At 44.7% G+C, this 24,310-nt stretch overlaps 1 protein-coding gene across 3 annotated transcripts in view; it reads right to left on the reverse strand.

Moving 5' to 3' along the window:
- LOC124302387 (low-density lipoprotein receptor class A domain-containing protein 4-like) overlaps positions 1 to 24,310 on the reverse strand; it is a 68,027-nt gene that overhangs the window by 39,964 nt on the left and 3,753 nt on the right. For all 3 annotated transcript variants that reach the window (XM_046758534.1, XM_046758532.1, XM_046758533.1), the window contains 2 exons: positions 22,702 to 24,060; positions 739 to 923 (listed from right to left, as the gene is read on the reverse strand). In XM_046758534.1, coding sequence (XP_046614490.1) covers positions 739 to 923; positions 22,702 to 22,870 — 354 coding nt within the window. In that variant the 5' untranslated portion in view covers positions 22,871 to 24,060. The remainder of the gene's footprint in view (positions 1 to 738; positions 924 to 22,701; positions 24,061 to 24,310) is intronic.

Genomic DNA, 24,310 nt, shown 5'->3' on the forward strand with positions numbered 1-24,310 from the left:
GTTTTGCCTGCACGTATAAGTAAATGCACGCGTACGCAATGTAACATAAATACGTGTGACAAGTCGCAACCAAGTGAGTAAATAAGCAGTAGACACCGCAACGCGTTGGTTCGTTAGTCGAGTCAGTTGCATTGTTTACGCCTCTATCTACCCAGCGCATAACTAAGATTATTTTCGTTCTACCCGCGGCCTTAGTATAATATTATTCTCCTTACACCCGTCACTTATCCAACTCCGAGTCTTTCACCCGAGACGTATATATTCCTACATATGATATGTTTCTTTCACTACACATTGCAATTGTGTACATTGTATCGTTTATTCGTTCTTTATTTTTTATTTTTTTGGTTTTTTTTTCTTTTATTTTTTCTTATTTTTCATCGCACACCTAGTCGATTTTCGCAAGATTATACATGCATTGCGCAGCGTCGCGCGTCGGTGCAATGACCGTATGCGTACGATAATTATACCTCGTACGTCACGCACCGATACGATGATGCATATGGTACACAAATTGCGAACAAGCAGCTCGCTCGTTTACACCGGTGCAGTCAGTACCTGCACCAATCACACGTGGCAGGCAGTCGTTCAGACTAAAGTGCGCGAAGCCGTTGTTCAACGATAGCGGAATGTAACGTTATGCAACAGATAAATTTCTATCAACTGCGGAGACTTAGTATAATTATCACCTAGTTGATCTACGACGCAGGGGTAGGGAAAAGTTGTTCGAACACTCACCGGCGTGGCGGAATGGCGAAGTTGTCGATCGTCGGTCGTCGAGAGTGCGTCGGAAGCCCCGGGGGCCTCGGGAAGGCGACGTTGATGCCGACGATGGAAGTGGTGAGACACGGTGGCCAGTACTCCAACTATGCCCCCCACCGCCAGGACGAGTACGACGGAAAGAATGTACCCGCTACGGCTCACTGCGAACACACGTGTAACACCCCTCTTGTCATTGTCCTCATATTCTTGTGGTATTTCCTTATGCATATATTTTTTTTTTTTTGTGCACATACATCGAGTCGGTGTAGGTACAGGTACTCGAGACCGTCATCGAAAGAAGGTGGGTACGGTATAACGAGTCTGCGAAAAGAATGATTATTATACACGTTTGAACCGAGGAAGCAGAAAACACGCAGTGAATCAATGTGCGCCTGGATACATGGTAACGCATCATTTTGGCGATGTTTTATTACAGAGAAGTGGGTCAGCACTCACTCCTACACTCGCTCGTCGAATCAACAGACTGACTGCCGTGCATGGGTGCAATTAGGCTGTGTATGCTCAACGATGAGGATGTGACGCGGGTTCTACGTAAGTACGTCGCGTTGTACCCCGGCTGCCTATAATTTACGTACGTTCACGCTGTTATTACTCGTGATATCCACGACTAGTGCGGAGGCGGCGGAGGAGAATCGAAAAACACGAGCAATAACAAACGCGGCAGTCGGTGATGTAAAGAGTTACAAGACGACGACGACGACGGTCGCAGTCCGGGTGCGTGCAAAGTAAGTGAGACTACTGCTTGTCCTACTCCAGGAAACTCGGTCACTGCAGAATCCGTGGAAAGCTGGTACAATGGTGAGGTAGGTGGTTGCCCATGTCGCATACCAATGACGCACGCACGCATAATACGGATCGCAGCCGCACACCAGGTACTCAAATACGATTACAGCGAGGATAGAAGGCATGCAAATGATAATGAGACGGAGGCAGGCTTGGGGGGCACGTGGTCAAGTTGAGAGACACAAAAGCAGAGGCTGCTGTTGACCATGCCTGTTTGCGCACGCCAGCGGGATACTTGATCACCCTTCTTCTTGCGAAAATTACGTTATATAATCCCGAATTGGGACTGACGTGTGCCTGCAGAGTGTAAAAAAGTTGTAAAAAGGTTGTTAGATGTCCTTCGGCAGGTGTGGTTATCACATCCGTTCGGTGTTACGCATCGTTCTCTTCGCGGTGCACGATGATTGATTTTTAATATGGGTTATCGAGGAGACGGTCGTTATACCCTTGTGACGTGGTTACGATACCGAAGCTGAGCGGCTTGGAGAAGGGAAACAACAAAACAAGAGTATAAGGAAAAGCCTGCGCAGCTGAGCCACGACTCACTCTCCCGACGAGTCACGGTCTAGGAATTTTGTTTTCTTTTCCACGTGTTCGTCAACGTGTGTGCGTATTTACACGTGCACACATGCGAATCATCCGCGTACCGTTCGTCGATGATCGTTGAGTGAAACGCTCTTTCAGAGTTACGATTTCGTCCAAACGTTGTACGAGTAGTATTCCAATCTAGTCGTTGTACTCTAAAAACTTAAAAATACCACGATGTAAAAACATTCGATCCAAACGACTAGTTCAATTCGACACGTGTTTACATAGATCCTTAGGTATTTCAACGAAAGCCATTTTTTTTTATGTTTTTTATTTTTTACCTCAACAATATTTTCCCAAAGATTCAAGTCAATTGGAGTAAACGTTCATTTCTCAAAAATATATTATTGAAGTCGGTGGACACGATTTCTCGGCAACTAATGCACCGATCTTATCGAAATTCTGCACTCTTCTTTTAGATAGGATTAACTAGTACTTGGATGAAGTTTTTTTTTTCTTCTCAGATCACAATTTATTTTACAAGGCAATATATGGTGCGGATTTTATCGAAAATTATACTTGTTTGCATACGACTATGCTAAAAATTCAAATTTCAATATTTTTTTGAATCCTTCGTCCGAGTACAATCTATACTCACCTACCAACAGAAAATATTGGCTTTTTTGATTTCAGATAAAGCTGGCATGAGTTATCGTGTCCGCCGCAAAAATACTGGGCCTTTGAAACCCAGTTCTGAACGGCTGAATTATCAGCCGTGATATGAAATATCGTTCAAAAAGTGTTTTTTGATACGACTTGAGTTTGGATCAAACAATTGTCTCGTTATATTGAAAAAAAAGTAGAGAACATGTGCTTTTTTTAACCTTCGAACCCCATGCAACACCTTAACTCTACTCGTAAGCCAAGGCATCGGTGAGATCGAAACCAGGTCAATAACCCGACCGGTACAAGGTACACGGCAAAGCGGAGAGTGAAAACAAGAGGAGACAGCTACTGCAGTGTTATTTTTTCTCCATTCCATACGCATATGCAAGCGAACAAAGCAATTGAATACCAACAAAGCGTTTAAATTTGAGTCATTCTCTTTGTCGTATTTCCATTTTTAAATTTGGCGAATTAGCTCCGCTGCAGTCTGTCATCAAGACCAGGACGAACCCACCGTACAAAATTTCCTCCATACCAAAGTGAGGAAGGGTTTGAGGTGGTTATAGCTACAGGACCGGCACGGCAGCAGCAGCAGCAGCAGGTATGACGTGCACACGTGTCAGCGTTGTCCTGTTGCAGGAGGAGGAGAAGGAGAAGGAGAGACACCTGCAGTCTGTTACAGGTAAGGAGGTAGGTTGGTAAGTACACGCGTCTTTATAGGGGCGGACGATGATGCGGGGAACGGACGAACGCGTCGCACACGGACAAAAGCACGGCAGCGGCGACTTTCGAATGAAAATAAAATTAAGCAGAATAAAGAGCGCCTTGCAGCCGTGCTGCTGTTGCGGCGGCACAGTGTCCAGTGCACGGACTGTACATACAGGGTATTATACCTATATGTCGTGCGCACGTAGCGACGAAGAGAAACGTGCCGCAAGAACGATCAAAGATCACCTTACGTTTATCCGCCGTATGGTAATATCCGTGCAGAAGTTGTTAGCCAGTGCAGGTGTGTGTTCGGGATATCGTCGCAGGCTTAAAGCACGTCCATATAGGTATACGGCTCTGTGATTTCTCTACTTTCTATAAGCACTGCTGCAGAGACTGTTCGTCCAAATGTACTTTGCGACTTGTTCGGGGCGGAGGTCCGGGTCGATTCTGGAATTCTTTTCGACCGTACAGGATGCGAGTATTTCAGTTACGAGAGCAGGAAACGGAACGTATAATTTGCCCCAACTGTCTTCCGTGCCCGTTACCCTCGCGAGTGCAGCGTGTTTCTCCGATCACGAGTAACGATCGGATACTCCTTTCGATTTTAACGTTATCGACTTACGCAAGTCGACGTTTGGACAATCATTTCATTTTATGCTGAATTCGACGACGAACAGTGGCGTTCGATTTCCACCGACGCACGTTCTGACGCGTACCGCGTGACATCGCGTCAATGCGGTGATTCGATTTGCATACTTCGGACAGCAACAGGAACAGCAACAGCAACGACAGCAACGACCATTTCCGTATATCGACGCTGCGATGTAAGGGGTCTTCATCGTCGCCTGACTCGCGGCATCGCATCGTCGACGGCGCACGCGGGTACACCAGACAAAAAACGATGAGCATCAGCGGGGCCCAGACGGGGGACAAAAACACGCTATGGGCCCCTCGTCGTCGTCGTCGTCGTCGTCGTCGTCGTCCTCGTCGTCGGTGGAGGAGGAGGAGAAGAAGGAGAAGAGGAAGGAGGGTGAGCGGGACTTGAGGCCGTAGCCGCCTGCCGCACCGAGTTTGCCTTGTTTCTCTGTTGATCCTCCACGAAAGTTCTCCTCCTCTGTTCTTCTTCTTCCTCTTCTTCCTCTTCTTCCTCTTCTTCCTCTTCAGCCATATCACGGACTGCGAGTGACCGCTCGCTGCCTTGTTGTTTTTATCTTCTTCTTCCCTGCATCCTCGGATCGGTGAGACGCCGCGTCTGATTTTGCGTCACCGTGGTTACATGTGCAGGTATATGTATACCGCGAAGGTGAGGAGAGGAATAGCAGAGAGAGGAGAGAAAGAAAAAGAGAATAAATTACAGCACCCAGGTTCCATTTTTCCGACAGGAGGCCGCGCGCGGGCTTATAAACACCGCTGCACAGCCCTAGGAATGGAAATTACCCTGTTTAACTACAAGGGCGAGGGAGGGAGCAACTGGCGCGTGCCTTCCTTCTTTCTTTCGACGAAACCCGCGTCAGGTTACGACGGAGCCGATCAACAACTTCGTGAGGTAAACAACCTCGATTCAAAAATCATCTCGAGAAATCATTCGAAACACTTGTTTCATCGTCAGCAACGTTGTTCGCACGTATAGGAAGAATCTGTTCAAAACCCGCATTGGAATCGTCTTGCGTGCAAAGTAGAATTGGTGAGAATAATTAATAAATCAGATGAAAAACTAGCGTATTCGTAATTCGAAGCGCGTCGAGATTTTACGCAACGGATCAAAATAAATGTCTACGTAGGTAGAAGAGCTGATCGACGAGAGAATGTTATCCCAGTAGGTGTCAATTAGTGAAAGATCGAGAGAAAGACAAAATAACTTGGTCGTGTTTTTAACGAAAACTGGCTGGCTCGTCTTTGACAGCGACCGAGTCGCCTGGTTAATTAGCGGTATTCGACGAATGGGAAAAAAGTTTCCCAGCCTAACTAACGCTGAGTTGTGAAAACATGGATAATTCGGCCTTTTGACCTACACAGTGACCTACAGAGGAAATCGAAGGAGAGTCCATCGGCGGGGGGTCAGGAGAGACCAGACCCGGAGACCTCCGGGGTATAGGAGGCCCACGCGTCGTAGTCTAGCCGAGCCAAGCCGACGATACGAGAGAGAGAGAGAGAGAGAGAGAGAGAGCAAGAGGGAGAGAGAGACAACCTGAAAGCATTGTCGATGAAAACAAAAGGCTGGGAATTCTCCACGGTCCTCTCGTAATCCCCGTCATCCTTTCCGTTCGTTGGTCGCTTTGAAGAACCCGGACCGACCGAAGACCCAAGATGCGACGGTCGGTCGTTCTTGGTGGGTCACGCCACGTCGTGCCACGCGACGCGGGTCAAACACGTGTCCGAAATGTCGAGGCCGGTCGGCCGGTATTGTAGGCATTGTAGGCAAGGCTGATTGTGAGGGGCGTACTTTCCATGGCCTGGTGTGCGAGTCGGGTTGTGATGAATTGGCGTGAGGACACGGAGCGGTGGACAAAGTCGAGGATGAGGGACCGCCGAAAGTGGTTACCGGTTACAGCGGGAAACTCGCGAGTCCGTAAACTTCTCGTCGCCTGCATCTTCGTCCCGAGTGCTGCCGACGTTTGGCGATGCAGCTGCGCCGCTTAACGTACCTTATACCTGCGATGATTCCGCGTCAACGCGGCTGGCCAACGCCACGCGACGCGACGCATTCGGTGATTATGAGAGACCCGAGTATTATTATTACGTACGAGCAGTGGCAGCGGTGCCGCTGCAGACAGTCCGCGAGTTGCGTAACACCAACCACACTCGAGACTCTCATTCGTCACGTAGTGTACCCCACACTCGAGTAATGTGCAATCCGCCACCGTCCGGACGGCGGCACGTGTCGACGAATAGAGCTTGGGGCTATACGTTACATACTTCTTAATGATAATCAAGGACAGCTAGTGCTCGACTCTAGGATCGGATGACTCCGATGGCTGGGAACCGTTCTCATTCTTCTCATGCGGTAGACATGCTCGCTCTACGCGAAACGAAAGGACGTAAAATCCGGAATGGAAATTTCCCCGTTTCGAGGAACAGCCGCGGATTCAACAACGTTGCGGGGTGCGGAGGGGTGCGGAGGAGGCACGAGATATGCCGAATACGCGACCCCGAGAGACAAGTAACGTCCCTGGTTAAAACAGACCCGAGCAATGACGTCACGTCGGTTGCTACGGCGACAGCTTAAGCTGCGGTTCAAGTGGGCAACGCTGGAAACCTGTTCGCCGATGACGATCCTCTTGCAATTTGGCTCGCAGGCCAGTCCTCTTTTCGCCTAAATTATCACCCCGGAGAATAGGAATAAAAGTTTGTCTCTCCCACTCTCCGTCACTCTGTCTACGTACGACCCACACAACATGAAACCTTTCTAAGAAACTTTGAATAAACTATTTTATACAAAGATTATGAGAATCTTTTTAAGAACAACAACAATCAAGAAATCTTTTTCAAGTTTCTGGGGCGAACATTTTCAACTTGCAGCAACCTTCTTCTGAAATATTTTTGAAATGTTTCTTCCCGTTCGTGAAAGATTTCAAAAAGTTTTCTGAAATATTCATTGTTACGCGGGACGGTATAACGGACTCGAGTTATTTTGTACCGACGATGGATGAAGTTACTGCCCGGTCCTTAAATCGGATCGTACTCGTTGCAAAAACGCATAATGGGAAGAGCAGTCGTCGCGATGGTTCCGAATAAAGAGCCGACGACATGAGTTGGCGAAAATTCGCTTCTTGCTTGTCCGACTCAAGCGAATGAGTAACATGCAGACAAACGTGTGATCTCGTATGATAAATAAATCCCCCATAAATCCCAGAGGGATTAGTGAATCATGGTCAAACTGCCGCAGACAAATGTGCGCTGGGAGCTATTATTCTTCAATTTATATAACGTTCGGTCGTGAGGGTGTGGACGACGGACTGGGTGGCCTGTGTGTTTCGAAGTGGCAATGCGCGCGGTGCAAATCCGCGGAATAATACTGAATTGAGATAAAGTAGCGTTACAGTCGCTGCTGCCGCTGCGGCTCGCTGGTTACGACGACAAGGCGATGATCACGCACGCGAGAAGAGAGCGTCCTTGGTCAACGTGCGGGAGACGCCATCGTCGTTCGGGGCCATATGGCATCGGTCTAAGCGCATCGCGACGAATTGTAACGACGAATGATAACGAGGCTGGAGTTGGTAACGTTGTCGTGGCGAAACATTGAGGAAAAAATGATCGTTCGTCTATTCTTACGACGACTGAACAAAAGAAACTGATGTTTGAGAATATAAGTGGGTATGTTGTGTTTTATTACCGTGCACCGAATTTCAGACGCTTCCAAAATCGCGGTATGACGGTTTTTTTCCGCAGCGTGAAGCGTTGCGGTAACGTTACTAACTTCGACACGATGAATGATGATTGTCTCCGGCGAGCCAACAAAACGATGACGATTACGATGATGTTGATAAAAATATCCGAACACGCTTCTGACCTTCGATCGAACCTGCAGCATGACGATGACGTCTTTTTTATGTTTAGGAAACTTTCGCCAAACTTCGACGATCATCCTCCTCAGCAAAACAAGTACGGTAGAGAACCTCGGTTATCCGAACTAATTGGGACCGAGCCCAGTTCGTATGACCGAAATGCGATTTTTATCTCAAGGTATAAGAATATATCACAATACAAATTTAAATCGATAAAACAGTCCGTATCAAACATCCAAATGCATATTGAACCTCTTTCGAACACCGAACGATTATTTTACTACTTTGGTTTTGCATAGTCGTCCATTGTCAATTGACGAATGGTTCCTTCACACTTTTCAGCGTGCAACAACGTATATTTTTCACGTAAAATGTATTTCTCGAGCCGGCGTTCGGATAATTGGGGTTACGGGTAAATAATCGAGGTTCTACTGTATTCAGGATTCGTACGCTTTTTGGAACCCGGAATTCCCAGACATTTCCAGGTGTTCCAGCCTGAAAATAGGATTTTGTTCAGTAACCTTCCAAGAAACATGCCGCTGATTATTGACAATTTTTTTGCATATTAATACCGATACCTTCAATATTACCTACTAATCAATTTACTGTCCGACTACTAATTTACAAACAACAGCCAGCGATTTTCAGTAAGAAAGAAAACGAAAGGAGGTTCGATATCAAGTAACGTACGTATAAGAACGAGTTTATTTCTTCAAGAAACTTAAGATTCCAGTCTTATTTTCGAAATTCCCTGACTTTTCCCTGCTGTAAGAAACTCCCGGAGTTTTCCCGGTTTTCCAGGTTTTCCCTGTGCGTACAAATTCTGGTATTGTATTACATCGTATTTCGAGACTACTGCACTTGGCGTATAAATCTTCCCGGCGATGACGAGCCGGCCGTTCTGTTTGAAGCCGCGTAGCGTCGTTGCTGAAACGTAGAGGTATTACAACAGCGTTCGTAATACACGGAACTCATGCTTGCAAAGACATTACATAGCTCCGGCAGATTGCACACGTGTAAATTAACGCAGAGTAACAATGTAGCGGCGGTTGTTTCCAGCGAAATTTTTACGCCCGTGGTTACCAGTAAAGGAAGAAAAAGGGGGAGGAACCGAGCGGGCAAAAGAATTTACAAGTTACGGATGAGTGGGCAAAACCGCGGCACCGCATCATCGCCGCGACGAGGAGGAGGCGGCGGGGGTGGAGAAGGAGGACCTAGACAGTTGACAGACTCTCGCAACTTTGCACAATAGTAGGAAGCGCTAAAAATAGGCGCGCTCCGACTCTCGCGTCTGCATCATGTCGGCCTTGAGCCTCCCACCGAAACCGGCCCTCTCCTCTCCTGCACGACTCTGCTTTCTCCCCCCTCCGCGCGAGCCCGAGCAACTTTTTCCGCGTCTCCGTCTCTACCGAGCACTGTGTAAAACGGGCGAGCGAGCGAGATCCTGTATACGTGCAGGATCGCCTCCTGTGCCTCTTCCCTTTCACCCCACCTGACGCCCTTTCTATCACCTCTCCATCCGAATTCGCGCGACGAGATTTTTCCTTCCTCCTTTTCACGTTTCTCGGTCCCTTTCTTTATACCTCTTTTCACTTCCATTCCGGCCGTTCTTATTCCGCGCCTGCGTTGATTACGTTCAAGCAAAAACCACACCGAAATTATATAGATAAACGATTATGAGTGCCGTGTGGTTTTATTTTTGTTGTTTGAATTTATTTTTTATTTTTTACGTTCTCTTTCCACCCTCAGATATTTTATATGTAACGCTACTGCTACGCTAGATATAACTGGTCGACTTACTCGTTACAAGACAACACCTTGTCTCCGTATAATCGTTAATTATTAAACAGTACATACATACATAAGTGTTGTTGATAAGTGTCGGGGAATTGAAACGTCCGACTTTTATTACGAAAGAATGTGTCTTTTTTTCTTCTTTTTTTTTTTATTTACCAAGTTTTCCAGCCATACGGCCAACGAGGGTAGATAAGATAACAAGTTTTTTTCGAATTTATTAATATCACACTCCTCTTGTTCTTTACACTTTGATATAATTATGAAGTACGTTTTCACTATTATTATTGGTTTTGATTTTTCCTGGATTACTTTTCCTTTTTGCGGTACATAAAAATCATTCGAACATCGAACATCGGGAATACACTGTGAAAACTCCGTCGGGAAAAAAGGGGGAGAAGCGAGCCAATCGAGTAGACATAACAACACAGCGGCTTATTGTTAGCGACAAACAGTGCGGCAAGCTGTTATACGAAGAAACTGTACAATACAATACATAATATACGTGCCTTGCGTCACGATATCCGCGAGGAAAACGTGCCGCATGCTCGCAGAATGCCGAAGTACGTGCGTGTACGTCCTACATATACACGTATACAGTATGCACGTATAAAATGTACATATAACACAATGATTGTACAGTGGCAATCTTGTATCACAAAATCGGCGGTATACCGTGTAGAAAATGAGGCAGAAATTCGTGACGGTGTGAAGGAGAAAGAAAATTAATCAAAAATAACCTCGAAATTGCAAGGTCACTTACATGCATACGAAGTAGAATTGTAGACATAACTTGATTCCGTGTAAGCTGAGAGATTGATACGTGTATACGTATAATATAATTATCACTGCATGCAACACACATGTATGCGTGTAACATTTCAATAACTGATTGTACACGTGCGAAAATACGCGGCGTGAGGAGAATAGGAGGGAGGGGATGGATGGATTGATATCGACAAGAAGATGAGAGGAGAGGAGCGACGTCGAACGACCCTGTTCGCCGGTTTTACACGCCTGCGTGTGTGTGCACGTATGTATATTGTATATATCATCGTACGGGATGGATGGCACGCTGTATGTGCGTTAAAATTTGAACGTACCGAGAGTATATAACGTATAACGTATAATGTGTAAATTGTATGTATATATACGACTTTAGGCCAACTATTCAGTATATCGGGAGGTCGAGCTTGTACAGAATTCTTACGAAAACTATCACGTTGCGATTAGCGATGAAAGTCAATTTGCGGACCCAGAAGTCACTTTTATCGCGTCAAAATAAACTTATAAGTATTCTCGAAATTGTCTCATTCACGCAGATCTGACTGAAATTAATGCTTTTTTTTATAGGTTCTTAACAGCTACGTTGAATTTCTTCCAGATTTTTCATCAATACAAATGTCGATCGGTTTTATTATATTCGTATCAAGTAGTCCTTACCCGAACTATGCGTAATCTTACTACAAAAGTGTATAAACAACTGTGGTATCTTACCGGAGATGACTAAATCAGTCTTTTTGGATTTTTATACCCAGCAATACCGCACTCCTACTAATCTGCATTAAATCTTGCTATTTTTCGGGGTGAATGTCGAAACATGTTAGTTTTCGCGGTGAAAATTGAAACGTGCCAGTGTTTGCGGTGAAAACCACAACGTGTTAGTTTTCGTAAGAAATCTGAAACGTGCTACTTTTCGTAAGAGGCGTGTCGATGTGATACACGCTGCAGTATAGACGCGTCATATTATACATCATATTATAAACATCGATTGACGACACGTGCCAGTTGTCTGCCTCTCCTTGTTTGCTTGCCGATTACACGTATACCAGATATGCCGTGTGTTTAGCGATTGTAGGGTAGGTATACGTTATAGAATTCGAGATTACGTGAAAGGACGAGGTTGAAGTTGGTAACGTTATCGTAAAAAACATTTGAAATATATTCACTATTTTGCAAAACATTCAATCCGTTGAGGAAACATACATTTCAAAATATCACGTATATCTTGTTTTAATACGATTTGCTGGATTTTGAACCATTCCAAGGTCGCGAAATGTAACGGTTCCTCTTCCAGACGAATCGTTACAGTAACGTTACTGACTTCGACGTTTTGTGAAACGTTTTATACCTGCAGACGCAGGAGTATTATTGAGAACAATGTACGAAATATCCGATTCCCAAGTCTGAAAAAATATTCCATTTCCTTCGCGTACGCGAAATATCAAGGAATTCTGATTGAAAATAGAATTTAAAGTCTGCAAAACTTCCTGGCGGCCGTGTTTACCGTTGGTTATTCCAAGATGCAACGAAACCGAGGAATACCGTCGAATCGGAAATCTACCTTGGACCGAAACACTCGGGAGAATAAAGGCACAGGAGCGCAAAAGGAAGAAGGATATCCGCGCGTGCCTTTCTGTCCTCTATCCACGTGTCGCGGCGAGTGTGTGCGGCGTGCGTGTGCCGTGTTTGCGACCATCCGAAGCGCAGTCACTGTACGAATCCGGTCCAAGCCGTGTTTTGCAACAATGTGTGCCCGGCTCGCCTGGTACGCGGGCACAAGGCAGGCTACTGATCGTCAGGGCGGGCTATAAATATCCTCGATCAGGCAAAAGAGAGACGCGATGTGGTGCCGAGTGCTGAGGTCATGTTCTAACCAGAAGCAAATCACCGAGCCCACAATTTCTCTTACCGATTATCAAACTTTACGACGAGCCGTTTTGTTTTTCTTCTTTTCCAACCTAGTGTGCACAGAGAAGAAGGAAATCGCCTGCAAAGATCGAACGTGACGTTGTATGGGTACGCAGAAAAAAAGAAACGAGCCGAGAAAACAGTTTTTTCGCGATACTTTTCACCAACTTGACAAGGGAAGAGTCCGTCGGTCTGTCGGATAAACTGCCGTGTGATGATCTCGTAAACGGCCGCGTGAAAAATATGAAACTGACAAGACTTGGCAGCCAAATGGAAAAGTTTGAAAGAGAAATTAGAGAAAATAAAGTTGAGACGAACGAAAAATTTATACATTTTTAAAAAACATATGTGTCTAAGCTGGGGAGAAACATAGTTATTTGATTCATTGAGAATCGATTCAGTCCTGGTAGAACCGGAAGTTTAAATCGAACGGGATATAGCAATTTTTCACGCCCTTCATTTGATTGTAAAATCCTGTAATTTTCAAATATTTTCGAGCCGTGTCCGAGATCATCGCAAGAGTTTGTCGGCAGATCCGACAGACCGGCAATTTTCTAAAAACCTCTTTTTGTGAGTTCTAGAGATGCGAAAACGTAAAGTGTCGTTGAAATTAGAAAAATTAGTAAAAATTTCACAGTTTGTTTTGGTTTGATTTTTTTCCATTTTCCAGTCAAAAGATCACCTATTTAACCCTTTCAGTCACGCAATTTAGTTTTCTTTCGACACGGAAGTGCAATTATACGTTTCCTATGTATTTATCGATGCTGAATGCCAATCTGATGTCTAAATTTTAATAAAACTAAAAACAATCCCTAACATGGGGTGAAAACGGGTCGAATTATCAACATTGTTTTAGACAGTGTTCTTGATTGAGATTTGTATGAATATTTATTTTGATACAGTACGATTTTAGACCGACAATAGGTGCAACCCCAAAACTATCTATATCAACCCGTAGGGAGAGTGAAAACTAACCCTATGCATTGAATTTTGTAAATCTAACGGGCATTCTGAGATCTCTGTTTGTCAACCAATGAATTCCACGCGTTACCAGCATACGCTTGTCATCAAATTTCTGCGCCAACAAATTGCATATATTTATAATACTTACAACAATTACAAACAATTATGAATTCTCAAAAAATCGTAATCATTTCAAAGTTTAAGTATTTTTTCGCCCGAAAACGCAAAAAGTTCGAAATTTTGCATGGATCATAATGAAAATGAGATAAAACGAAAAAGAAAGAGTGCCACTATAGTGGCTTCTGTGACTCGAAGGGTTAATGCAGGCATGCATGCTTACGCCAAAAAGCACCTGTGCTTGTTTTTTCATCTTGAAGACAATTGTCAGAATTAACGATATTTTCTACTATATTGTTCGAGTAGAAGCGATCCTGCGAGGATTCATCCTCGAATCCACGTGACTTGCTGGTCCCCGACTCACGCGCCAGCCGCACACGAGGCACCGTCAAAAGCAGTAGAAATGTACGTCACGCAGCCCAGACCTGACAAGGTGGTGATAATTCGATTGTTCGATTCGATATCTCCGATCCTGATAACTTTCTGTATCCAAACCTTTTTCATATCTGCGGATATAATAACGATTCTGTTTCTTGGAAATTGAATGAATAATTAACGTGTCTTCACTTCGTGAAAAATCGTCTTTTCCAAGTCACCGAAATACTCGAAGTGAAGACACGTGAATTATTTATTTGATTTCCAAGAAACAGAATCGTTATTATATCCAGATATGAAAAAGGTTTGGATACATAAAGTTATCAGGATCGGAGATATCGAATCGAACAATCGAATTATCACCGCCTTGTCAGGTCAAACTTATTCTCGCGAATAATCAATACATCGTATAATTTATACATCACTTATTTTTTGCAAGTTTCAGGTGTCAATACTATATTTTCTGTTAATTGCAGCGCAAAGTCAGTTTGTTTCGTTCACTGTATTCTAGTTAAACCTAATTTGTCACATTCGGTAGACTGGCTTAACGTTCATACAGGGTGAAATTCACCCCAGGTCGAAAAAAGTGATATCCTGCTTCAACAAAAAATGTCTGGGTATTGTTCAAGGATTGCAGAAAAAGCTCTTTCACTTTCCCGACCAAAATTTATTGTTCAAATATTGCAAAACATCGGCAAAGTTAATGTACTAAGGAACTCTACGAGGAGTTTGAAAAGTTTATGGGGTGATATTCGCCCAAAGTGACCAATAGGGTTAAATAACGCCGTAACGTCATTTTATTCTCGCATGATCATCAAATTTTCGCAAAGCTTACGAGAAAACATGGTAACTACATGAAAATAGTTGAGGACTGCGTGTACTTCATGTCGTAGTCGCAACTGCAAGATTCTCTCGGTTTAGGAATGTGAATTCTGGACTTGGTACCAGGATTCGCTTCAACGAAGATGGGCAAGGCTGAAATGGATTAGGTTGGGTTGAGTTGTGGGTATCGAACAGCGTAACTCATGCCATGTAACATGGCAGCGACTCGATATAAACATACGCGATGTTCGCGAATATCGTGGCCGTTGTTGGTGCCTAATAGCCGTGAATAGTTCCAGGCTCCCCTCTTTGTTACGTAGGTACATTAGCTATGGATGCGTCACGTCCTGCACTGTACTACGTGTGATGGTTTTGTTACATAAAATTGATGATAGCCCCCGTATCAGCAGCTGCTAATCGTAAGTATTCAGCTTGACGTCGATCGTGCGAAATTCGTCGGCGTCGCTGAAGCACGAAAGCAATTTGATTTTTCCGTCAATTTTATTCTCCAAAGATGAATGGGAAGACGTGAAAAATGTTGGAAAAGCGTAAGAGAATGGCGGAAACATTACGAAGATTGAGAGAATAAAATGATCGGCTATTTAACAGCGTGGAATCGTGTCGAAACCAAGCGACCGCAGGATTCGAGGCTTAGTATCGTGCAATAATAGTGATTTATGAAACGACGCGCTGACCGAATCTGGGTACTGAGGACGAGGACGAGGACGAGGACGAGAACGAGGACGAGGACGAGGACGAAACGCGGAGAAGTAAACTTACATGCGACGAATAAAAACGCGTCGTGGTGCACGGTATGACAATTATACAGAGGCCAATGTAAGTACCTTTCACACTACTACTAAGTACTAAATACTACTACATACTATTACTAGCGAAGATGAGAAAAATACGAAATACGGGAAAGACTAGTTTCACAGACTCGCCTGGCGGAGGTCTTAGACCCCGCGGACGGTGTGCAGAGACGAAAGGAAATTTTACGGTGACGTCCGCATCGTCATTTTAAGTGCGTGCACAATAACGCGAGCCAGTCCGATTGTAAGGTGGACAGAAATGACAAGTTACGCGTTGATTGAAATCATAATTATGCACACCGGATTAGCGTCATCGGTAAGTTCGCGATCATCTCGATCGGGTGAGTAACACCGTTTGATTAAACGGAATTTTCTGTTGTTTTTATAAAGACAACTATTATAGGTACGACTAGGGGCTTCGCCCCTGCGCGCTTCGCGCGCCAACCCCATCTCGGCGCTACGCGCCTCACTATTTCCTTACGCATTGTCTAGTAGACAGGCGAATTCCTTCATGTTGATTTGATGACAGGTCTGCACTTGCTGTCCACTTCAATTCCTTCTGTGCTTACTTTTCTTTTTTTCATCAATCTAAGCTTCCATTCGTTGGTTGAAAATTGGTGTTCCTTCTCTATTGATATCGATCTATCTCCTTGACTTGCTGAATTATTTTTGCTACCGCTCTGCCCGTTATTCTCCAAAATCACCTTCTTTATATTATTTTTTTCTCTATATTTGTGTGGGTGTTCACTCCGCAAAACACCTCTTTCTCTTGTGGTTAACATAGATCCTGGTCGTCCTCTTGCCTGGTTATAGGAATATTTGTTCATTTTTATTCTCTGGCTTATTTGGTTATTCGCACTTACAATTTTATTTTCCTTTTTCTTTTGTGATACGTCCGACCGTCCACCGTCTCCATCACCTTGTCTGCTGGTTGAAACTCCTCCCTTCTGTTCGTTGGTTGAAAAGCCAGTATGATATTTTTTGTTCGCTTCCCTATATTTTCGCTGCTGTTCTCGTTGTCTAATTTTTCGCTCTTCTATGTCCATCACATTGGTTGATCGTCCTCTTGATTTATTTTCCAAATCAATAGTTACAATCAATTCTTCTAATTCTACGACACCCCTCGTTGAATTATTTTTACTACCGCTTCGCCGGTGAAACTCCTCCTTTCTTCATCGTCATCGTAAATCCTGGCTGTCCTTTCGACTGTTTGGTGATATATTTAGATTAACTATACTTCTGGCAAAAATTAAGGGAACAACAAAATTTTCGCAATTTCTTGGTGATTTTCAACAGGCTGTATTTCAGTGAAAAATGGTCGTGCATTGCATAGGTCGCATAGCCTGTTTATTCAGCTTCAAGATGCTTTTTTTTAAACCTCGATACGACCATTTGTCTTCGAGATATCGAATTTTGAATGCCAAAGGATCCTTTTTCACTCAACTGCCGATATCTCTGGAACTACTGGTCGCACAGCGAGCCGAAGGGCAGTTTCTTTTTCTGCAGAATTGGTTTAGGTTTAGCTCGGAAAAATTTTTCCATGCCCGTAGAGCGAAAGAAAAAACGTAAAAAATTTTGAAAATTTTTTCTTCGTGCTTTATCCAAGGATTGCATGGCTAATAGTGCTTCGAAAAATTTTTAACCAAAAAATTTAAAAACTAGAGTCTTCAAGCTTCAAAAGCTTTGTTTTTTTATTTCTTGCACGACCATTTTTCACTGAAATACAGCCTGTTGAAAATCACCAAAAAACTGCGAAAATTTTGTTGTTCCCTTAATTTTTGCGAGAAGTATATTATTTGATTGTTACTTTTCATACTTATTACTCACTATCTGAATTTTATTCTGGTTCTGCAAGACATCAAAGTGTCCACTGTCTTCATCGCCGGTGAAGAGTAGCGAGAATTGTATTTCATTTTGTGATCCGATCCGGTGTGGATGAATTTGTTCTTCGCGATACACGATTAAACATATCTTAAAAATGTCCGCAGCTGCAGCTAATTCTGCTTCTCCCCCGTATATTCCAATTTTATTCATATGTGATTTGTAATCACCAGGTGACCTAATCACAGCACCGTTTGACTCATTACCTGTAATAAAGCCCGCAAATGTAGACCAATTATCCACTATATTTGAAACGATACTCAGTCTCACCTCTGCGTGTCGATCTTGAGTGCCGTATACACAATACGCCAACGCGCGAAAAAGACAATTCCCGTCGGGAATCATCTTGATAATTTTCGTTTGCATGTTCATTTTTTGCGCGTCAGAAACAGATACCTATAAAGATATTTGTCAAAGACTGTCATAAACAGCCGATGACAGCTGTCAAAGGGTTTGCTAGATGCTTTTTGTTTTGTTTTCGGGATCTCACCCCACCGCCAACTTCATGCGTATACTATTATTATTATAATCTTTTTCTACGTTCATTTGTTTGAAACTTTTTTATTAGATAGAGAGATACGTGAACCGATTTCATTGACCGCATCGAGCGTTGTCTGAACCGATAACTCTTCGACGTCGAACTATACTCAGAAATACAGCGTCGTCTTCGTTGTAAACGCAGAGATAAATGCTGCTGCACCAGTTCAACATTCTTACCCCTTATCTTTGTCGTCGTGCCGTTGTTGCCGAGTCGCCTCGCGATTGCTAACTGCAGCTAATTCGCACGGCAGATATTATGCATATGTATGTGCAACGTCGTCGTGCAACCAATGACTGTAATTTGTGCTCACAATATAGCTAGCCGTGATGAAATTGGGTATGGAAGTCGTGATTTCTAAACTGAACGGATCGTTAGTCGAAAGAGAAACTCTTTAACGAGTGTAAAATAATCACTGGTCTGCAAAAGAATTAACTTTTTTCTGTCTCCTTGTTATTATCATGTGTAATAATAATAGATCTCATGCTTTTGAATCGAAATATGGTAATAAAAAATACGTAACACGTAAACTTTTTATGCAATGTGTGTGTATGTGTGTGTGTGTTTTTTTTTTTTAATAAAATCCTATTACTGCTTATAAACAATAATTAAACACTAATGATAGCAACAATATTTATAAAACAATAAAAGTTACAGAGTTATCAAGTTTAAATATTAATGTCGTTGGAAAATCTATTTACTAGTATAATTCTAGTTATTTTGTAGTTTCCTTTTCGTTGATACCATCGAAGGGAGCTTCACGGCGAATCGACCAACAAAAACCTGTAAGCATTCCTTCTGACCATTTTCCGTTGTATCGTCTTTCTACGTGCAATACGCCCTGGGTTTACTATTTAAATAGATTGAAGCGGTGTAAATGCAAAAGCAAAACACAAGAAATTCTGAATTATAAACAATAAAAGAAAAAATCATATCACGTACCGTATACGTGACGGCAAAAAATGGAAAGCAGATATAGATTTGGCGCATTGAAACCTTCGTATCTATAATATTTTCTCTTTTGTTTTCTCCCCCTCTCAAGGAAGAGGATCTCGTACCGAACCTGTGTAATGGTAGCTACGATCCCTGAAAGCATGGACGGCGGCGTTCCGTTCGACCTGTAAAGCGCATACGTCAAATATATCTTACAACGAGTAAATACCTGCGCGTATGTAAGACGCACGTACGTACGTACGTACATCGAAAAATAAGATCGAGCTGGTCCGCAACGGAATGGCGGTATGTAGAATAGAGGTTGCGGTGAGGGGAGTGAATTGAGGAGATGTCGCTTTAAACGACGCCAACTTTCAAATTCCTTCAGCACCGAAGAGCGTTGTTGTTTATTCGTGTGTTCTCTTTGAAAAATAGGTCTTCGTTTCATTCAAGGATTACCGTGTGTACCAGACACCTCGCTAGACATTCGGTATTGCACAGACGCACAGTCAGGCGTGGAGAGATGACGAAATGGACGAACGAATGCGCTCAAATAATCCCGTTCCGTTCCAGCACGTACCTATACGACTCGGATACAAGTGTGTGTATGTACATAAAAATTCAGACGTCGCAGAGAGCTTGCGGTTCGCTCTCGTTATGCCTAGAAAGTTTACGTCATTGTTCCTTGCTCCGCGTATCGTCGAAGGAAATCAGACAATCGGTATATTAAAATTTTATTTGCTCGTTCCGAATCTGCGCTCGGTCAGTGGATATGCCTAAGGCTAATGACGGGTATAGAAAGGAAAAAAAAACAAGCATAAGTGTAGGTAAGTCTGGTACATGATACGACCGATTTGGCCGTCACTGCAGAGTACGACCTCAACCTGAATCCTTCGAATCCAATGAGACGAAACGGAGAAGAAGAGAGAAAGAGAAACGGTTAACGAGTAACCCTCAACGAGCTCAACTTAGGAAGGAAGGATGAGAGTCGAGAAAAACGGCGAAACCGACTGCGGCTTTTCTTCCGCGTCCAGTTTCAGCGGGCCGAACTTGCGAACACACAGCCGGGGCTGCAGCGAGGACGACGCCACGAGTGGGGCGTATCGAGCGATGCTGGTCGTCGAGGGGTCGTAGGCTTCCTCGGATAGTCGATGGCCCAGTGCTCTGCACTTGGCACCACTTTCCCTCTGGCACAGCCCTCGTAGCCCAGGCGTTCCTCTTTATTCAACAACGGTGATTCCCACCCCGCGGCATGCGCAGAATTATCCCGCACCCCATTTCTTTACGAGCGGGGTCTCAATCCTACCCTCATCGTCGGCAGCGAGCGAGTTGTGTAGTGTAAAAATGGTGCTTTCTCCCTCACCCGCCGTCACGGCGTGCAGGGCGCTAAAGCCGAAGCAATTAGGTACCGTTGTAACATTTTTCTTCCCTCGTCCTGTAGAGATGAAACCTTGGCAGGCTGTTCTCCGACTTGTTCTTACGTTCGTCGGTTTGGGGCCGTTCATTAATCACGTGAGGCTTGAAAGGGGGGGGGGTTGACAAAAATCACGAAATGTCACAAAGGGGGGGGGGGGGGGGGGGGTGTAACAAGATATCACGTGTACTTATTTTTTCATTATTAACCTTTCTATTTAGACATTTTTATCATGGTCCTTAATATCAGAATAAGATAAGATTATATTTTATATCTGTACTTAGGATAATATTCTAAGATATTCTGACAAATTTTGAGTTTTTTTAGATACTAAAAATACACGTGATATTGGGTGGGGGGTGGGGGGGTAGTCTTAAACCTCACCACGTATCACCAAGGGGGAGGGGGGTTTGAAAAATGCTTAAAAAAAGATCACGTGATTAATGGACGGCCCCTTTACTACAGACGTGTACGAGTATGTACGCAGGTACCGTTTCTCCTCTCCTCCACTTCCTCTTACTAGCAATCCGCTTGCGCACCGATATTACGGATGATACGTATATGTACCTATGGAATAGGTGATGAAATGTGACTAAACCGTGCGGCTCCTCACTATCCTGAGACTGGTTTGCCCGCTTGCCGGCTAGTCGCTGCTGCTGCTGCTGCTGCCTGAATGCAACGCCTGTCGCCAGTAGACACGACCTACTTCGGCCAAGGTAACCGACACGGCGAGGCACCACCGACATAGAGTGGACGACACTCGCTTCTAGCTTGGACGGCTGGCTTCGATTCCTCGCGTCACCGACACATTCTCGTAACAACATGATTTCAAATCCACAAAGTAGTAGGTGAGAGACGACTATGAAACATTTCAGCGGATGAAACGGAATAAATGTTGTTTTTACACATGGGGAAAAAAAAAATAGATTAGAAATAAAACCGATGGAAGAAATGAAAGTCTGTAAATAATACCAAGTTGCATTCTCGAATATGGAGATCGTGTTTGCTTGTTCTTTGAATTTTCTCTATTTTTTTGATCAATGATCGATATTCCTCCACTGTAGCGCTGTTGCCTTCACAGCAATAAGCAATAGCACAGTTTTTATGATCGCGTAGTTATGTATGTACGTACGATACAAAAACGATTAGAAGTGTACAAGCAACTGGCAATGCCATCTGCTATCAAGACCATGTACTTACTTCGTGTACAGTAACGTTGATCAATGCCTCGGGCTTCCGGCCCAAAATTCGAGTTTGCGATATGAATATACACAATTAATATAATTTCGGGCGTTTCATTTCGAATCAATCCCCCCCCCCCCCGAAAAACTTGTGGGATTAAAGAGGTGGTATCCATCCGCGAGCATACTTTCATTGATGTTCTCAAGAAGCAAAAACAATGTTTTTCTCCAAACGAAACACCCTGGAGCAGTGTTTTTCAAACTGGGGATCGCCAAGTCTTACTGGGGGTGTCGCGATCGGAAGCCAGATAAAAGTAGAGTAAGGTTTACAAAGGTTTTAGGTAGACTCTCAAAAGAAAGAAACTTGAATATGTACTTTTTGAAATCACTGACGTAGCTTTATTATGAACCTGGGGGGTCGTCAGATTTTTTTTTACCTGTAATGGGGTCGCGAATTCAAGAATATTGAAAAACACTGCTCTAGAGAATATATCGTATAGATTTTATTCCTGCAGGCCTGTCTACACTTCGTCTCGTCCTCGTCCGCGTCATCTTCTTTTCTCTCTCATTTTTTATTATTCTTCTCCCGTTGAATAATCAATTGCAAAGTGTACTCGAACGATACATGCCAGCCTGAACAGTGCGTTCAATACATCAGCAGCATTTTATGCATAGGTATAATCGCGGTGGCGATATACGCTCCGCACACTTATTCGCGGTGTGGAACACAAGCGGCAGTGCAGTGCACTGGCAACAGCACGACGTAGCAGGCGGAGGAGAATAAACGAAAGGACGTTAACCCGCCCTTCCTTGGCTGACCCTCGCCACTCTCTCAGCACAGGGAGTATAATAAAAATTGTGTGTTTATGCACCGAGCCTCTGTATCATGCATACGTTCGTACATATGCACACGCGTGCGCTGCCGGATAATGGTTCTCCCGGGGAGTATCTCCTCTCCTTATTGTATCCCAAGACCCGCAAACCGCGCGCATCGCCGCGGCAAGGAGGCAGCCCGAAGGACAGCATTCGGAGAAAAGAAGAAGTAAACACCGCGGAATCGACGATTGTTATTGTCCTCGTCCCAATATCGTCAAGAAACATACAACCCGCCGAACCGACCGACTCCCAAGAGCCAACAGACAAAGTCGGTCGAACTGTCTTTTTTTCTACACCTAGCATGTATGCACGGTGAATTGGAACTCACGTGATTCCATAGAGGAATGATTGGTCGGTGATGGAGGTGGTTGGGTAGGCGCGATATCCTCGTCCTCGTTCTCGTTCTCCTCCTTGCGCCGTGGTGAACCCCGCTGATAAACTATCTCGTCGTCGCCCTCGGTGCCCGATGGTTCTTCGCTATTCGACCTAGGTGACATCGGCCCGGCTACCGTAGTCGACTGGCCATCGACAGCAGCGGCACTGTAAGCACCACTATCACCACCAAGAGCACGATCACCTGTGAAACCCCGAACACCGGACACTGTCGTCGTAGCGATTTCCCCTTTCCGACCGCGATCTCGAAAGCAGTTGTGATCCTCGTTCTTCTTATTCCTCTTCCTCTTCCTCCTCCTCTTGGCCTCCTCTCGATCCTCTTGGGGGCCGAATCTGCGATGAGGAAGACGTACGATTCCGCTCCTCGTCCTCCTCCTTAAAACCAGCCACCGCCTCTCGCCCCGAAATCGGTGGAGCTGGCCTTCGGTCAGGGTCGTGGAATCGGCGGTTCCATCCCGACGAGCGTGCGAGGACGACGACGATGTCGACGAGCCGCGCTGCTCCGCGTCCTGGACCCGATCATCGGTGCAGACTCTGCTCGCTGTTACCAGAACGACGACCGCGACCAGGGCGACGAGGCCGAGGACGGCGGTCAGCGAGGTCGGCGGAAACCCCTGGTGCGCTCCGGTCCCCGTTGCGGCCCCCGCGCCCCCCGCACCGCCCCCGGGGCGCCGTCCCACCGCAATTCGCGGGACCGTCCAGTCCAGCTGTCCCTTCTTCTCGCTGTTCCTCGCTGGTCGGGATTTTTGTCCGTTCCGCCGAAACTAGGTATCGCTCGGAAAACTCGCGGACGACGAGACTTTCCACGTAATCGGTAAACGAGACGAGACGAGACGAGACGAGGCACTGCTCGATTACAAGGGAGTGATTGATAAACGTGCGGACGATTCTAGCAGCAGCAGCAGCACCGGGCTACTGTCCGGATCATCGTGGCAGTGCGGATCCGCGTCGTCGACGCCCCCGCTCACCCTCCAGGTCGCGACGTATCCGAGGTACTTTCCTTTGCATTCTCTCGGCTTGTAGGCGATTCGCGTATGCTGTGTGCGCGAATGTGTTCGTGTGCGGATGGCGCTTATAGCAAGAGGAACAACGACGACGGTCGTTGGAATTTCTTCGGCAATCTTTTTCTCAGCCGTTTTACTTCTTTATTCCTAGTCGTCTTCTTTCTTTTTCTCGGCAGTTCTTCTTCAAGACGCGTGTTTGCGCACGACGGTTCGGACTAACACACTACCACCCGCCTCCTCGTTCCTCCTTTTCCTTCGGCTGCTTCCCTTTTCTTCTCGGAATGAACCATCTGAAAAATAAATATCAACGTGTTTAGCGAGAAGAGGAAGAAGGAAAAAAATAAAAAAGAAGGAAAAAAAAATCTATAACATTTTACTTACTCGACTATTTATTTGACAATGGAAATATACAACAGTGAAAAGATAACGCGGATGTGTATTTACATACTAAAAATTTCAAACACACTTACATCACTGTGAAATTGGATAACAATTTCAAAAGTGGATAAAACGATTTAACAAAGTTACTCTGATTTGTAT

Source organism: Neodiprion virginianus, chromosome 4 (genome assembly GCF_021901495.1).
Source record: "Neodiprion virginianus isolate iyNeoVirg1 chromosome 4, iyNeoVirg1.1, whole genome shotgun sequence".
NCBI lineage: Eukaryota > Metazoa > Arthropoda > Insecta > Hymenoptera > Diprionidae > Neodiprion > Neodiprion virginianus.